The 17,740-nt window shown below is 33.9% G+C and overlaps 3 protein-coding genes across 3 annotated transcripts; 1 reads left to right on the forward strand and 2 right to left on the reverse strand.

Annotated features, from left to right (window-relative positions):
• Positions 1–483: 483 nt before the first annotated feature.
• LOC106356598 lies at positions 484–5,711 on the reverse strand. The gene is made up of 3 exons (XM_013796335.1): positions 5,556–5,711; positions 4,200–5,486; positions 484–3,888 (listed from the first exon to the last, which is right to left on the reverse strand). The coding sequence occupies exons 1-3, from the start codon at positions 5,709–5,711 to the stop codon at positions 484–486; spliced, it is 4,848 nt and encodes a 1,615-aa protein (XP_013651789.1).
• Positions 5,712–7,016: 1,305 nt separating this feature from the next.
• On the reverse strand, positions 7,017–8,803 carry LOC106409944 (3-ketoacyl-CoA synthase 8-like). Its single transcript, XM_048763653.1, has one exon. It carries the CDS (start codon positions 8,621–8,623, stop codon positions 7,190–7,192), a length of 1,434 nt encoding a protein of 477 aa, XP_048619610.1. The 5' UTR covers positions 8,624–8,803; the 3' UTR covers positions 7,017–7,189.
• Positions 8,804–10,008: 1,205 nt separating this feature from the next.
• LOC106403353 lies at positions 10,009–14,703 on the forward strand. The gene is made up of 7 exons (XM_048764486.1): positions 10,009–12,196; positions 12,275–12,546; positions 12,629–12,725; positions 12,841–12,965; positions 13,051–13,135; positions 13,225–13,354; positions 13,439–14,703. Exons 2-7 carry the CDS (start codon positions 12,468–12,470, stop codon positions 13,475–13,477), a joined length of 555 nt encoding a protein of 184 aa, XP_048620443.1. The 5' UTR covers positions 10,009–12,196; positions 12,275–12,467; the 3' UTR covers positions 13,478–14,703.
• The last annotated feature ends 3,037 nt before the right edge of the window (positions 14,704–17,740 follow it).

The following is a 17,740-nucleotide window of genomic DNA, read 5'->3' on the forward strand; positions in this document are numbered from 1 at the left end:
GAAAAAAAAAGAGTGAATTACATCATCTAAATTGCATAACAAAATTAAGTGATTCTATTTTAAATCACTTATTTATAAATGAGACAAATATATAATTTAACATCAGTTATAATAAGTGATGTTTTATTTATTTAGTTAACACAATTCAATAAAATGATATATTTCTTTTTTTTTTAATTTGTACCACTTGAACAAAAATGATATATTATATAAAGTTATATCAATTACATAAATGATGTATTTATTTTTTTGTTAGTATCACTTATTAAACTGATAAAAAATTTAAATCAATAAAAATTTATGCTAACAAAAGATATGAACTTCTTTTTTTTTTCTTTTTTTTTTTTTTTTTTGCATAACTGTTAATATCATATAAATGAAAGTTTGATTTTACAAGGATTGTAGATCAAATAAACTGCGACATCTTGGCAAAAAAGAATAAAAACAAGATGAAACAAAAACATAGATAATAGGAGAGCCAAATTATCTAAGCCATAAAGACATCAAATTTCCAAACTGCTTCCTGTGCTTCCTTGCAGTGATAGAGTTCCTTACTTCCTTGTCGATCAGCTTGTGAATCGTGGCAGGAGGGAGTAAACCTTTGTTGTGGATGATGTTGTTCCGCTGCCTCCATAGATTGTAGATTGTGGACTGAGCCGCCAATTTCCTTAGGATGGAGGGAGCAGTAGTTGAAGACTGCCTGATCCAAGACAGTAGTTCAGCCCACGAGCCGAACCGAGAGATAGGCGCTAGCCTAGATATAGTCAGGTTCCAAACTTCCCTGCTGAAAGAACAACATAGGAACAAGTGATCGCGAGTCTCCTCCATTGTGGAGCAGAAAGTACAAGTTGAAGGGACCTGCAGACCCCATGAAGCAAGCCTTGATCTTGTGGGCAGTCTATCAGCATTTGCAACCCAGAAATTAAAAGCATTTTTAGGGGTAGCTCCTTTGAACCAGACAAGATCAGCCCATTGTTGTATCTCATTTCTTGGTCTTAACACTTCCCACATCTTCGATGCTGGATATTTATTACCCAAATTAATACTTTTTCCATCCACACACCAATCAAAAGAGTCCTCAGGGTCTGTCTGTTGCGGCAGCGGGATGGTGGAGAGAAAGATATGGAAGCTAACCGAAGGTTCTGATCGTGGAGATGGAAGAGACCAACCCGTCGTGGTGTAAGATTTAGAAACCTTTGCATGGAGGGGAATGCGCAACTGAGCAAGACCAGCAGGACCAATCCATTTAATGAGCTGACCAAGTGGCGTCCATGGATCAAACCAAAAACTGATGGAATTGCCATTTCCTAAAATTGGTGTGGAGAACCTGATACCTTCATGCCTCAGTTTTAAAATTTGCTTCCAAGCCCAAGAGTCTAGCGCATTTTCTTCCACTGCCCATAAGCTTTTCCCTTTCAAATGGAACTCTTTATGCCAAGTCACCCATAACGATTTGCTGTCTGAGAGGAGGAGCCACAGAAAACGCAGGCATAAGACCCTGTTCCAGTGGTAGAAACTTCTAAGACCAAGTCCACCTTCGCTTTTGGGAAGGCAAACTGTTTCCCAAGCAATTTTTGCTCTCCCCACAATATCAGTATTACCAGACCATAGGAATCTAGAGCAGAGAGACTCAATCCTTCTAATGCAACCTTTTGGGAGAATAAACGTCGATATCCAAAATGTAACTATACCATTGATGACTGAGGATATCAGTTGTAACCTCCCCGCAAATGAAAGAGACTTGACAGCCCACGATCTGAAAACGAGACGAAGCTTGATGAGTAGCGGTTCATACTCTGAAATTTTTAATTTCCTGCTCATCAGGGGCAACCCAAGGTATCTGATAGGTAATGAGCCTATTGGAAACCCGAAACACGCCAAGTCTTCAGCTTCATCTACGTTCAGTCCCGAATGAAAGAGTTCAGTCTTGGCAGTATTTGTGTGCAGACCTGACCAAGAAGCGAAATGATATAGACATTCATTAATCCTGTGTAAAGAGTTGCAGCTTCCGTCAAAGAAAACCATTACGTCATCCGCAAACATTAAATGAGTGAGTTTTAGCTGAGCAGTGTGTGGATGATACAAAATGATGTTTTCATCGTAGCGACATTGGAGCAGACGTGAGAAAGCTTCCATTGCTAATACGAAGAGATACGGAGACATCGGGTCGCCTTGACGAATTCCTTTAGAGCTAGAGAAGTGGCCAGATGAAACTCCATTCACAGCTATGGTGAACGTGGGCGTGGTGATGCATTGAGAAATCCAATTTATAAAAATCTCAGGAATTGAGAGAGCTCGAAGTGTGCCCAAGATGAAATCCCAGCGAATGGAGTCAAAAGCTTTACTCAAGTCCACCTTTAACATTGCTCTAGGCTGATCGTTGTTAGTGTTGTAACCCTTGACAAGGTCCGTTGCCATTAGGACGTTCTCAGCTAGCAAACGACCTGGGAGGAATGCTGACTGGGCTTGTGAGATTATCTGAGGTAGCACTTCCTTCAATCTGGTAGCCAACAGTTTTGAGATAACCTTATACACTGTGTTAAGGCAACAGATAGGGAGAAACTGCTTTACCATCGTTGCATTAACCAACTTCGGGATCAGTACAATTGTTGTAGAATTCCACTGCTTCAAAAGAGAGCCTGAAGTGAAGAACTCCAGGACCGCATCTGTAACTTCTGTACCAACCACATTCCATAAAGAAGTAAAGAATTCAGCACTAAAGCCATCCGGACCACTCGTTTTATTTTTTGGCAGAGAGAAGAAAGCGTCTCTAACTTCCTGTCTCGTAAACATTTTTGAAAAAGTTTCCTTTTGATTTGCCGAGCAACTGAAGTTGAACAGCAGATTCAAATCCTCCTGGATGAATTGCTGAGGACTTTGCTCACCACCAAGGAAGCTAGTGAAGTAATCCACGCAATGACTCTCAATATCTTCTTGTGTCTCATAAGTAATTCCGGCATCATCAACAAGGGACTGAATGTGATTAATGGCTTTACGGGAGGCTACCATTCTGTGGAAATAAGCCGTACACGCATCACCCATTTGTAACCACAAAATTCTAGCTCTCTGGAATAGGAAGGCTTCCTCCGCTGCTACCAGCTCTTGCCATTTAAGAATGGCATCCAGCTCAGTCTCGGCATTGAGAACAGATGGGTTGGAGAGCATTAAATTCTGCTTCTCTAGAACAATGGTGTGTGCCTCCTGTACTCGTTTTTCAAGATCAGAGTAGTTGCTTTTGCTGAATTCACGGATACACTTTTTCAAAAGCTTCAGCTTTCTTGATACTCTGAACATCGCAGAACCTACCACATTTAAGGAAAACCATTCAAGTGTCACCAGATCAACAAAGTCATCATTCTGTAGGAGATAGTTATAGAGCTTGAATGGCTTCTTTCTTCTTGCAGAGTGAGGGTCGAGGCTGACTAAAGCGCAAGCATGATCCGAAAAATCTGGATTGTCAAAGTGTGCTGTGGAATCAGAAAATGTATCACCCCACAAATCATTGACTAAAACCCTATCCAGCTTCTTGGCTATAGGAGATCTTTTCTGCTTATTCCACCACGTAAAGGAGCTTCCATGATACACTAATTCTTCTAGTTCAGCCTCCACAAGACAGTCATTTAAATCCCTCATCTTACTGTCAAAATTCAAGGATGGAGGGTGGGAGTGTTCCTGTGGCGACGCAGTTTGGTTGAAGTCACCTAACACAATCCAAGGCTTTCCCTCAATAGCATTGTCAGTTGATAATACCATAAGCTCCATCCATAATGCTGATCTTGTGTCAGCACAGTTAGCTCCATACACAATCGTAGCCACAAAAGGTTGAACTGTATCTGGCAATTTAACTTCACAGGTGATTTGTTGCAAAGATTTTGACAGCAGCTGAACCTTTACACTAGGATGCCATAACAGCCAAATTTTACCTAATTCCGAAAAATCATAATTTTCTGCAAAAAACTAGCCCGGAAGTAAATTATTTACAAACTTCCTCATCTTAGGCTGTTTAACACGAGTTTCTACTAATCCACCAAAAAGAGGGGAATTAGCCCTTAACCATTTCCTAAATCCGGTGCGATGACTATACTTATTAAAACCTCGCACATTCCAGCAAAAAGGTCGCTACACATTTAAAAATGGGGTTTGGGGCCCTCGCCCCTGTGTTCCTTCTTCTTTTTGTGTCTCTGCTTATATTTTGGCACCTGCCACTCCTCTTTCTCTGAGATCTGACCCTCCTCTAGTTCAGAATCTGTAGAAACAACATCAGATGAGTCTTCTTCGACGCCCGAAGATGGTAAAGGTAGATTTTCAGGATTCTGGTTCTTTCCCTTTGCCTTTTCCAAGAGGTCTTTGTGTTGGTTATCCATGGACTTGCTTGTCTCTCCACTGAGTACTTCACTACATTCATTCAGTTTCTGATATTGCGGGGTAGCAACTGGTTTCTCCAACACTCTGTAAATCGGAGGCACATTCTGTCTTGGGATCAACTTCGACCTACCTCTGCTTCTCCGGGTTTTCCTTCCAGTACCTAGAAGCAGTTTCGATTTAGGGCAGGTCTCAGGGCCGTGAGTTGTTGACTTGCACGGGCCACAGGCGATGGGTGCCACTTTGCATCGCTTCAGTGTGTGACCTATTTCTTTGCAGAAAGAGCACACTGGAGGCATCCATGGGCTTGAGACCAAGACTCTGCAAATTTCCCCTGAATCAAATTGAACGTTAACTGCTTCAGGGAGGGGTTTCCTAGGGTCAATCAAAGTGAAAATCTTTGCCACCTCAAGGTTCGTCTTGTTTGCTGTTGCGGGATGAAGAAGTTTTGGTTCACCAACAAGACTGGCAATCCGCTCTAAACACTCTTCATTAAAGAACTGAAATGGCACTTTCCGAAGCTCAAGCCAGATAGGGGCTGAAGTGAGTTCAGGTTTCTCTAGGGTTACGCCAGGTTCCCACTTTGCCACAAACATTGTTTGCCCTTCGATTAGCCATAATCTTTGGGTCAGAACTCTATTTCTTGTGGCCGCATTTGGTATTCTGAACAGAAACGCATTTCCTTCCATCTTAGAGACAACAATATCCCTGTAGTTCCTGCTCCAAATTCCATTGACTATGTTGTGGATAGTTCCTTGTGATGGTGGTTCTATATAGAACTGACCGATAACAAAACACTCCCACGACTTCTTGTTCCTCTCAATAACTGAGTTAGGAATCTTGACACACGCTTCACCAGACGGCAGAGTGAAGCCTTCATCTCTCTTCCGCAAAACTTTTGTTGTTCCTTTTACAGACGAGACCCATTTATCAGCAACAGGAACATTGGTACCACCAAGCTTCACATGAGCTGTTTCCTGCTGATGACCCACAGGCGGAGCCTTCTCCTTAGTTGCGACCGGAGCTGGAGGAGGTGACTGAGCCGGATCCGCCGTTACAGCGATCACAGGCTCAGCAATTTTGTTTGTCACTACTTCAGGGTGAGGCAAGCTCTCTTCAATCACCTGCTAAGCAACCAAACCTGGAGTGTCTTGGGCATCGGAAGCTGGTGTAGGAATCTCGAGGCTCTTTACCAGATCTGCAGAGATCGATGGCCTAAGAGAAGATTCAGACGAAGGGGGCGAGCTATCGGAGGAAGCCGAAGCAACGGGGGGGTTTGACTTGGGCGGGTTCGAAGTAATTGACTTCGACGGAGGCGAGCGAGCTTTAGGCGGCTTTTTCTTCTTCATTGGTGAAGGAGTTGCGCAGCCTTGGAGGATTCTCTGCCGGACGAGACGCCGGCGGCTTGCAGCGGCAGACGACACTTTCGGAGGCTAACGGCGAAGACGCTACTGAAATTGCAACTTTTCCAAAAGTTATGAACTTCGATTATAACAACTGATATAACTTTTTTTGGTACCACTTGGTTCTTCTTTCCATCGTGGCATGTTAGCCACTTCTTAGGACATGTTCATTTGTTCATACATCTAGATGGAGATGAGAATTATGATGAGAATTGATGTTTGTTGTATGTTAAAATGAGCATTATTCAAGTTATCCATTCAAAGATTTTTAAAACTTTAGTCTTAAATGAGACTCATCTAAATTAATCATCCAAAAAAAATCTAATTGTGTATCTTAGATGGAAATGAATCATTCTAAAATAACAAATGCCAAATTTAAATTTATCCATACAAACAGTTAGATCCAAGTTTTAGAAAAACAAATAATAATGATATAAATGTCATTTTCTAATAAAATCGCAAAATTAGATTTTTCTTGCAAAACCACAAAACCGTATGTTTCCTCCAAAACATCAAAATTATATTTTCTACCAAACCACAAAATTACATTTTTTGATAAAACTGCAAAATCATATTTGCTTAAATCGTAAAATTATATTTTCTACCAAACCACAAAATTAAAAACTAGTTTTAAAATTGTTTAGCTATAATTATATTTTAGACAAATAATAAAAATAAATATAGTTAAACATCAAATTAAAAAAAATATTAGTAATTTATTTACTAAATTCATCTATATAAAATAGAGATGAAAACCGAATATAAATTCATTTATAGAATATTATTTACCTAACAATACAAGAAATTAATGGTTAAGTTTAGTTCCGTCATAGTGGACACCAATTTTTCTGAGTTATTGGCACATAAGCACATAAAATTGCAGTGTCTGAGTTTTTTTCTTACCAATGGTTAAGGTGATGTTTGTTTCTTTATATGTCATCTTCATACAAATGATCTATCTAGATGTTCTATCTATATAAACTATCATGATGGGAAAACCAACATACATCCAAATAGATCATTTGGATAAATCATCTAAATGGATTATTAATTCGTATGCAGATGACAGATGGAAAAACGAACATAACATCACCGTAGCCATTGGTAAGAAAAAAACTCGGACACTGCAATTTTCGTACCTCTGTGCGGCTTCTCCGACTTGGCTACATATTGACTCTAGCGAAATTGGTGTCCATCAATGACGAAACTAAACTTAGTTATGAATTTTTTGTAAGACTTTTAGGTAAAGAATATTCTATAACATCCATCAATTCTTACTTGAACAAGTACCATACAAAAACAACCATGAGACATGAATAAACATACGATGCGAAACTCTCTGAAGAACAAACGTAAGAAATGGTCCACAAACCAAACAAAGATAGATAGTTCGATAAATAGCCAACATGGCCTAAACCACAAAATTAAATATCAATCTCAACCGGATATCTGTCCATACAATCTTCCCACGGATTGTGAACCGAAGGCTTAACGTTTCGTAGAGCCACCCAAACAGAACTGTTACACTTAAAACCTGATCCCAAAGCAATTTGCCAAATCCTGTCGCCTTCCTTCATCCTTCCTTTAGCTTCTGTATAAGCCAACTCGTACCAAATCGAGCTCGAAGAAGTATTACCAAACCTGTGAAGTGTCATTCTAGATGCCTCAACGTGTAATGGAGACAGCTTAAGATTCTTCTCAAGCTCATCTATTAGAGCTCTTCCACCAGCGTGGATACAGAAATGCTCAAAGGCGAGTTTGAAGTCCGGGGTATAGTTTTTCAACTCCGGCCTAAAATACTTCTTCTTGAGGAATGTCACAAAGAAAGCTAGCTTCTCTTTCATTGGAAGAACCAGAGGACCCAAAGTGGCGATATTGATCTTAAGAGTCCTTGCAGCCACCATTGGTAGATTCTTTGTCAAGGTAACTCCGATTATACCATCTTCATCTTCTTCCTGTGTTGCACACTCAAAGGACCTATCATCAGATCCGGTATGGATCCTTACGGTATGAAGAAGCTCGTACTTTGCGCGTGCCCGGTCTCTAGATCTGTTGGAGAGCAGAATAGCGGCTCCACCGACCCGGAACAAACAGTTGGTGACTAGCATTGATTTGTTTTTCCCCAGATATAAGTTCTGAGTGATGTTCTCTGTGCTTACTACGATGGCATAAGTGTTCCTATGAACTTGCAATAATCCCTTTGCAACATCAATGGCTATGACTCCAGCACTGCAACCCATTCCTCCAAGATTTAGACTCTTGATGTTGTCTCTGAGTTTGTATTTGTTAACAATCATGGAAGCAAGTGATGGAGTTGGATTAAATGTGCTAGAATTCACCACCAAGATACCGATCTCGCCAGGCTTTACACCGGTGTTGCGGAAGAGATTGTCAAGCGCTCCGAATATGACTTCCGCCGTCTCTTTACGTGAAGCCGCCATACCCTGCTGAAGCGGGAAGCATTGGAGACCCTCGGGGATACATGTTTCTTGACCGAGACCGGAACGTTCAAGAATCTTCTGCTGAAACTCAATCAAATAGTCGTTCTCTTTGTTCTTCCAACACACGCCTGCTTCTCTTGCACGTCTCGCATGTTCCATCAGTGTTTTGACACTGACCTTGAGATGGGACGGTGGGAGGTAGCAGGAGAAGTCGACGAGGTAAACGGGTTTGGGTCGGCTTAACATATAGATGGTCAACAGGAAAAGCAGAGGAAATGAAAGAAGGGTTATGGTTTCTAGGTTATGGTGAAAAACGTTTTGTAGATCTTCTAAGTTGATCCCAGATCCTTTCATGGATAATGCTACCATTAATGAGATGAACAAGATCTTGAAGAAAAACATCTTTAAATTCTTCATTGGAGATTTTCCCTAAAGAGTGGAAAGAAGAGTAGAAAAAGTTTGTTATGTGTTTGCTCTTAGTAAGCTGTGTTGTGGCCTTTCGTTTCGAGATGGCTCAGTTTACATATATAGAAAATGGACCGTGAATTGAGCAAGCGATAACCAAACAAATTAATTTTACTTGCTCTTCTTGCATAATGAGGCAAGATTTTATATTTATTTTTAATGTTGTTCTACACACCTGCACACTAGTTCGGCTAGAAAAGAATATATATATAATTAAGATAATATATATATATATTTAGATTTGAAACTTGAATATGAACACTTAAATATATATAAATTTCTTTTGCTTCGAGCATTGCTCTCAAGAGAAATTAATTGCTTTGTTTTTCTCTGAATATTATTCTTTTGAAGGACAGATAAACGTTGGCAATCATCATTGTTATATACATCTATACTATATATATGGTTCTATGAATAGCTAAAATTAACTCAGTACAGTATCAAATAAATCAAATCCCGCACCTATTATTTGTCGCGTTTCTTTAAATTTTTACCAAAGAAACAGTGATGTATAGATAATGCTTTATTTATGGAGTAACTACCCACATTCATGTGTAATAAATATGAGTGAAGAAAGAAGCAACTACATCTTTTATCTACTGTCCTTTATTTCCAATTATATGTTCAGAATTCATAAACATGCCGTTACAAGGTAACGTGGCCTTTTCAACTTGGGTGAGAATAAAATAGTAAAACTTAAATGTGGGGTGGAAAGAATAAATAAAGCCAACCATCCAGTACATACTATATTCGCACAATTAGGGGTTGGCGTTCGGGTACTCATTCGGGTTCTATTCGGATCTATTCGGGTTTTCGGGGTTAAAAATTTTAGTCTCATTCGGGTATTTCTAAATTTTGGTTCGGGTTCGGTTCGGGTTCGGTTCGGATTCGGATAACCCATTTAAATTATTTTAAAAATTTTAATATTCATTATATGCTTAAAATTTCTCAAAATCTATAAAACAAAATAATATATTACGTATAAATTTGTATGATATATGTCAAAATACCTAAAATTAACATATAAATTGGTTTGATTTGAATATTTGGATAGAAAATCAATAGACATTTCAAGTATTTTGGTGTTTTGAATATATTTTAGCTATTTTAGACATTTCCTTTTGACTATTTATGTATATTTTCAAGTATTTTAGACAACTTAAAAGTATCTTATATATTTTGGATGTTTTTAATATATATTAAACCTAAAAATAAGTAATATATTTAGGTATATAAATCTATTTCGGTTACATTCGGGTACCTGAGATATTTCGGTTCGGGTCGGGTTCGGTTTCGGTTCTTTAGATACCAAAATTTTGAATCCGTTCGGATATTTAATCAATTTTGGTTCGGGTTCGGTGCTACTTTATCGGATCGGGTTCGGTTCGGTTCTTCGAATTCAGGTTTTTTTGCCCAGCCCTACACACAATCTTGGGGTTTACCTTTTAATTTTGATTTAGGATGTAACTGTTGTAAGTTCTTCAACTCGGTTATTGTGGAGGCTCGTTTTTTTTCTCATGTAAGAAACATAGGAACTGAATTTATTTATTTTCCTTTTCAAAGCTACAAATTAACAAATCGAAGACATGTGTATTTCCCTTTAAAGAATCTATCTTATTAAAACAGAAACATTACAACTTCTTCTAGGTGGATTTTTAAGTTGGACATCACATTATTATTCTTAGCCTAACCATACATTTTAATATTTTCTTTATCGGTTCAATATAGTCCATTTATCTCCATCATCTAATATATATTTATATCCACCATATCATACTCCACCATAAAAATATACATCTGTTAAAAACCCCTCCCTCTAATGTGAAACGTTAACATACATATATATCAAAGTTACACTATATAAAAATTCTTAACTTTACACTCTCACATTGTCATACTTATATTATATACTTATATTATATCAAAGTTACACTATATAAAAAACCCTCTCTTTACACTGGTCCATATCACGTTTTAGCATTGATTAGTCATTATATTTTAAAATACTTATTAGGCTACAAAACTTCATATGTTACAAAATTCATATGGTCGTATGAATTATATTTTAAAATACTCATATGGTCGTATGAAGTAACAAAACTTAAAAATGCCTGACAAAAAACTTTTATAACAAAACCCGAATATATTTCCATTTGAAACTGAATTTAAAACAGAAGATTTGATTTCAACCGTATATTCTTATTTCAATAACATAAACATCAGTTTATACTTTATAAAAAACGTTTATAACAAAACCCCTTCCCCAAGTTGTGCATATATGCCAAAAATCTCGGATATGGAAAACGCCCTTCTCCAAGTTTGTTAGAATAAAATCTAGAGATTTTGTATTTATTATAACTAACCTAATAGGTTAGGGAATATTCTTTACCTCCCACTTAAATGTCTCCATAAGTATGACTCTTCTTATTCAGCATTCAACATCCACAAAAAGTTCCACAAAAAAAATGTCTAAACCAAGCACAAAAGTTCTAATCGATGGTGTGAAACCTGTCAGGCACAATCTATCTTATTAAAACAGAAACATTACAACTTCTTCTAGGTGGATTTTTAAGTTGGACATCACATTATTATTCTTAGCCTAACCATACATTTTAATATTTCCTTTATCGGTTCAATATAGTCCATTTAACTCCATCATCTAATATATATTTATATCCACCGTATCATACTCCACCATAAAAATATACATCTGTTAAAAACCCCTCCCTCTAATGTGAAACGTTAACATACATATATATCAAAGTTACACTATATAAAAATTCTTAACTTTACACTCTCACATTGTCATACTTATATTATATACTTATATTATATCAAAGTTACACTACATAAAAAACCCTCTCTTTACACTGGTCCATATCACGTTTTGGCATTGATTAGTCATTATATTTTAAAATACTTATTAGGCTACAAAACTTCATATGTTACAAAACTCATATGGTCGTATGAATTATATTTTAAAATACTCATATGGTCGTATGAAGTAACAAAACTTAAAAATGCCTGACAAAAAACTTTTATAACAAAACCCGAATATATTTCCATTTGAAACCGAATTTAAAACAGAAGATTTGATTTCAACCGTATATTCTTATTTCAATAACATAAACATCAGTTTATACTTTATAAAAAACGTTTATAACAAAACCCCTTCCCCAAGTTGTGCATATATGCCAAAAATCTCGGATATGGAAAACCCCCTTCTCCAAGTTTGTTAGAATAAAATCTAGAGATTTTGTATTTATTATAACTAACCTAATAGGTTAGGGAATATTCTTTACCTCCCACTTAAATGTCTCCATAAGTATGACTCTTCTTATTCAGCATTTGACATCCACAAAAAGTTCCACAAAAAAAATGTCTAAACCAAGCACAAAAGTTCTAATCGATGGTGTGAAACCTGTCAGGCACAATTGGCAAATTCGAGTTAAAGTGCTTCATTCTTGGAAACAAACCACAGCTTTTGCAGGCAACACATTAGAGTTCATCCTTGCTGATGAAACTGTACATAGTGTTTATAGTTTATTTTTTAAAACTCTTTTTCTATTCGTGATCTAACGTCTATTTTTGCCTACTTTCTAGGGTGTGAAGATAGCAGCATCGTGCAAAAGGAATCAGATTTCTCGCCTTCAACGCGAATTACCAGTTGGAGAGTGGAAAACAATTGATACGTTTGCAGTTTTGGGTATTTCTGGACAGTATCGCCCAACAACCCATCGATACAAGTTGTCTTTTTCAGAAGAAACCATGATAACAAAATGTCAAGTTCTATTTGATGATCACTATCTATCTTTCTCTAGCAAGTTACGATGATCTAAGGAAAATCGATGAGAAGAAGAATTTTTTCCTTAAAGGTATGGATGTTTTATAATATATCATGAATGTCGAATACGGTGGATATGATAACAACGATTCTTTATGATTATTTCCACACAGATGTGATTGGACAAATTGTAGATCTAGATGGAATTCAAACTGTTCAAGCTAGGGGGAAAGACGAGCAGAGAGTTCAGTTTCGTTTACGCGACGCCAGGTTAATTATAATCATCATATATAGTTGTTAATGTTATTTTTTGGTATATGTAGTTTCATACTAACTACATCACCTTTAATTTGACTTTGTTTGCGTTTCAATCTGTAAACAAAAGTGGTGATGATGTTGCGTGTTGCTTGTGGGGGAGGTTCGCGGAACAACTCGACCAAGTGTTCCAAGATAACAACAATGAAATTGTTATTTGCTTGATAAGGTTTGCTAAGATCACCTTTTTCAGAGGTATACACTATATGATTTCAAACCATCCACTATATAAAAATCCTTAAGTTGTTTTATTTAATTAAACATTTGCATTCATCTTTAGGTGAAGTACAAGTCAGCAATGCTTTTGATGCTTCAATCGTGGCTATAAACCCAAAATTGGAGGAAGCAATTGAATTGAAAGAAAAGTAAGTTCATATTACTATTTTATGATGCTAGAGCCTTTATTTATTTGTACTTATATAAGTCTAATCATATATTAAAACATCCATGTTAGGATTTTGTCGAATGATCTTCCTCTGGCTCTTATTGAGAAAAGAGAGGAAAAGAAACTTGCCAAGAAACAAAAACAAGATTGGGATGAGATTCCTGTTAGAGCAATTTCTGAGATATTGGAAGCTACTGATGTAAATTGCAAATGATTCCAATTCTTTGATTGTTTTAAATATATTGTATCTCTAATCTAATTCTGCGTGTGTTTAATTTGCCAGGCTGTGAGTGGCCATGGAAAACTCCTGGTAGCAATCTAACAATCTTGATCAGAGAACAAAATGTAAAACTGATAGAAAGAATGACGATACTTTTAACCGAAAAAATAAAAACGATTGATAGTCCAACCTTTACTCGATAGCTAGATTAAAACTATGTATCCAATTCAACAATTTTGTATTAACATAAATCTTTATTTCAATCTAGATTTGTATCTTATTTTTTTTATCTTTGATTATTATGAATATCGAGGAAGACGAACAGATCAGAGAGAGATACCGACAAAGAAAACTTACAGAGAATGTAAGAACCCGTGAATTTCTCAATCGAGGATATTGATAGCCGATCTTATAGGAATCGATAAATCTAGCCACAAACAAATCAATCTCTATAAGAACAAGAAAATCAGCCTCGATTGAAGACCGGATGAAAACAAAGTATAAGAATATAGATTCTAACCTTTTGAGTATATCTATCGATGCGCTTGCTCTGTTTACGAGAATGAAGAAAGAAATTTTGGTGTTCTCTGAAATACAAAATCTTGATCGGGTGACTGTTAAACTTGAATCGATGAAGAAAGAAATTTTTTTTTGTTATGCTTCCAAAAAAAAGACACGTTTATGTCCGTAGAATAAAATAAAGTAAGAAAAAGAAAAATAAAACAAAACCGTTTTTATTATTTCTTTTCCTGGACTAATGTTGTTACTTATGGGCTTATTGTTTTGATATGGGCTTGTGGATTACAATAAATTTTTGCTTTATGGATCATAATAGTTAGATTGCCATCTATTCTATTAAAAAAAAAACAATTATATGATTGCACTTAATTTTTTAACCAAACACATTTTGTTTCTTTATTGCTTATAATTCCAGCATACACATTGAAAATACTATTCTATTAATAAAAAAACTTAAACTATTATTTTTTTCGATTAGTACACTTCTATTTACATTACTTAAACAAAACAATTGTTATATCTATCAATTAAAACATTTATATATCCACATGGAGTTAATCTATTAATTAATTTTTTTAAAAAAAATTCACTTTTGTTTGTTTTTCTATTTTATTATTACAATTATTTTATTATAATAATAATGATGACTTCAGAGATGTTAGTCTATATCGTTTTCGTTAATGTTAGATTAGTATTTTCACCTTATGTCTATGTTTATAATATACTGATATGTTAATCAAAATTGTATTGGTTACTATTAGGTTAGTGTTTCACTGAACATCTATAATACACAGTTATTTTGATCCAAATCGTATTACTGTGTATTATGTTAGTCTTTTCACTTCACGGTTATATCTCTAATATACCGATGAAAAACTACTAATACAAAACACAGTTTAAATATTGTTCTTTAAACAAGAAAAAGAATTGGACAAACTCGAAATGTATACAAACAAAAATAAAACCCGCGTGGGCGCGCGGATCATGATCTAGTTCAACTTACATTTAGTGTACAACTAAATGCGTTGTATGTGTTCACAATAATAAAATCCATTCAATGCTTAGAATCAAACTCACACATGATATATAAGACTTTAAACTTTTAAGGATTTTTAACGTTAAAATCATTCAACTAAGTTTGTTTTGGGTAAAAACCATAAAACTAAGGATTTAACGAAAAACTCTTAAACTACCTTTATTTAATGAATTAAACCCTAACAGGTTATAGTTACCATTACTACCAGTAAATATTTAGTTGGGGTTTATACGTTAAGTAAACATAATTGAGGGGTTTTAACATAAAAAATCTAAAAAACCAAAAAAAAATCAAAATTTTATAATATTATCTAAACATTAGTAAAGTAAATTTTCAAAATTAGCATTTTTAAGTCTTTTTGTAAAATATATGAGTTTGATGTGTTTTTAACATCAACATTATGTATATATAAATTAAAAATGAAAAACCTAGAAAATATAATAAAAATTATCTAAAGATATATCTGTAATAAAATTACTAAAAGATTAAGAATGTAAAAACAAGAAAATATAATAAAAATTATATCTTATCTAATAAAAATGCAATAATAAATCTTTAGATAATTTTATTATATTTTTTGGGGTTTTATATTTTTAATTTATACATATATAATGTTGATGTTAAAAACACATCAAACTCATATATTTTACAAAAACAAAATATGCTAATTTTGAAAATTTAAGTTACTAATTTTTATATAATATTATGAAATTTTGATTTTTTTTTTTTTTTGATTTTTAAGGGTAAAACCCCTCAGCTATGTACTTAATGTAGAAACTCCTAAACTAAAGATTTGCCGGTAGTAATGGTAATTATGACTTGATAGGGTTTAATTCATTAAATAAAGTTAGTATGGAGGTTTTTTCGTTAAATACTTAGTTTGGAGGTTTTTACCCAAAACAAACTTAGTTGAGGGATTTTAACGTTAAAAATCCAACTTTTAACCACTAACTTAAGAGACTTTCACTAAATATGATCTTTTAGTTTCATTTTATAAGAACCTATAAGGCTAATGATAGGAGAATAAGAAAACCATAAATTTTTTTACCTTTTATATACAAAGAAAAACATTTAGTATTAACTAAAAATTTCACCAATAATAAAAATGTAATTAAATATTAATAGTTATAGCGTATTAGATAAATATAAAATATACATATTTTAAAATAAACTAAAAACATTTTATATATCTTAGATCATATGAAAGAAGGAATATTGATTAACTATCTATTTTATTAATTTAGAAACATCATATAAATTTTGATTAAAAAAAGAAACATTATATAGAATTATCTTTAAGCTCACATGTGACTTGAGAAATTTTCATTTAGAAATATTTATACTTTTACATTTTCATTAGGAGTAACAGTATCATATCAGTTTAATCTTGATTTTCATATTAAACTTTCAGAATTTATTTTGTTTTATTCTATAGATTAATATATTAACTAGATTTTAACCGGCGTTAATGTTTCTTTATTTTCTGATTTAGAAAACCGACAAACAAATAATTGTGAATGTTAAACAATTTGATTAGATATTAGGTTGTTTGGGCTTGTGTTACTAATGTAGTGATCGGTTATATCTGATTTTATTACTTACGCAGTGAAGTGAAACTATAAGATAACGATCTTTATTAGAAGTTGATTTATGTGGAAACATATAAGTGCATTTTAGTGGTTACAGAAATTATTTTTTGAATTTATACATTGTTCAGTTGTTAAAATCCGATTTTTAAAGTGTTTGTCAATTATTTTAAATAATTCTATATAAACATGATTGCGAGATTTTTGAAAATATTTGATCAGTTTCCTAGGTCTTTCATGTGGTTTATATTTTTTTATATATACGGAATATTGTAAATGTTGTTACGCTAAAACAATTAAAATCGTTAACTTTTCAGTATCATATAATTTATTACCTTTTAAAACTAATATATATTCTTAATATATTTCTAGGATTTGTTTGATTCCAAAATTACAGGAAAAACTCTTAACAAAGTTTTTAGGTTTATAGTTAATATTACAGAAAACGTTATTTTGTATTTAGTTTTAGTTAAACAGTATTGCTTGACACCTTAAAATACTAATATATTGTTTTAGCTAAATGTCACAAACTAACTGAGTGATACAATATATTCCTTGTCACTAGTTATTAAATGTTTTAGGTTTTTAAACATTAAGAAATTATTTGCAATTATACTCTATTTTATTTTTGAGTTTAATTAGTATTATAGTTTTCAATTTTAAAAAAAATTGAACTATTAGGAAATAAATTAAGAAAAAGAACAATAAATATACTTAAAAATAGAAGCATCATATATTTTGAATTTTATTCCTTTCTAAAATATACATCACTAAAACAGAGGGATTATACAATAGATTAAAAAGTTATATGAATCACGGTAGCATAAAATCATCACTAACATAACTCAACATATATATATATATATATATATATTTTTTTTTTTTTTTATCAAACATAACTCTATATGTTTTCTAAAAGAGTGAACTATATTATAGATGTAGATTTTGTTACAATGCATTCCTCTATTGAAAGGCTTATCTATTTTTGAGAAAATATTAAAGAAACAATATTTTGCTTCTAAAAAAAAAAATATATATATAAGAATAATTTTCCTTATATTTTGTGAAAATAAATAATTCGACTATCGAGATATACATTGGAACAAAACTTATCTTTATACTATAGGTTTTATAAGAAAAAATAGAGGTTATGATGAGTATATCTTATGATCTAAAAAGACACATTAAACCATATGATTTGATATTCTTGAAGTTACTTAACAC

The sequence above is a fragment of the Brassica napus genome, chromosome C7 (assembly GCF_020379485.1).
Source record: "Brassica napus cultivar Da-Ae chromosome C7, Da-Ae, whole genome shotgun sequence".
NCBI classification, from domain to species: domain Eukaryota; kingdom Viridiplantae; phylum Streptophyta; class Magnoliopsida; order Brassicales; family Brassicaceae; genus Brassica; species Brassica napus.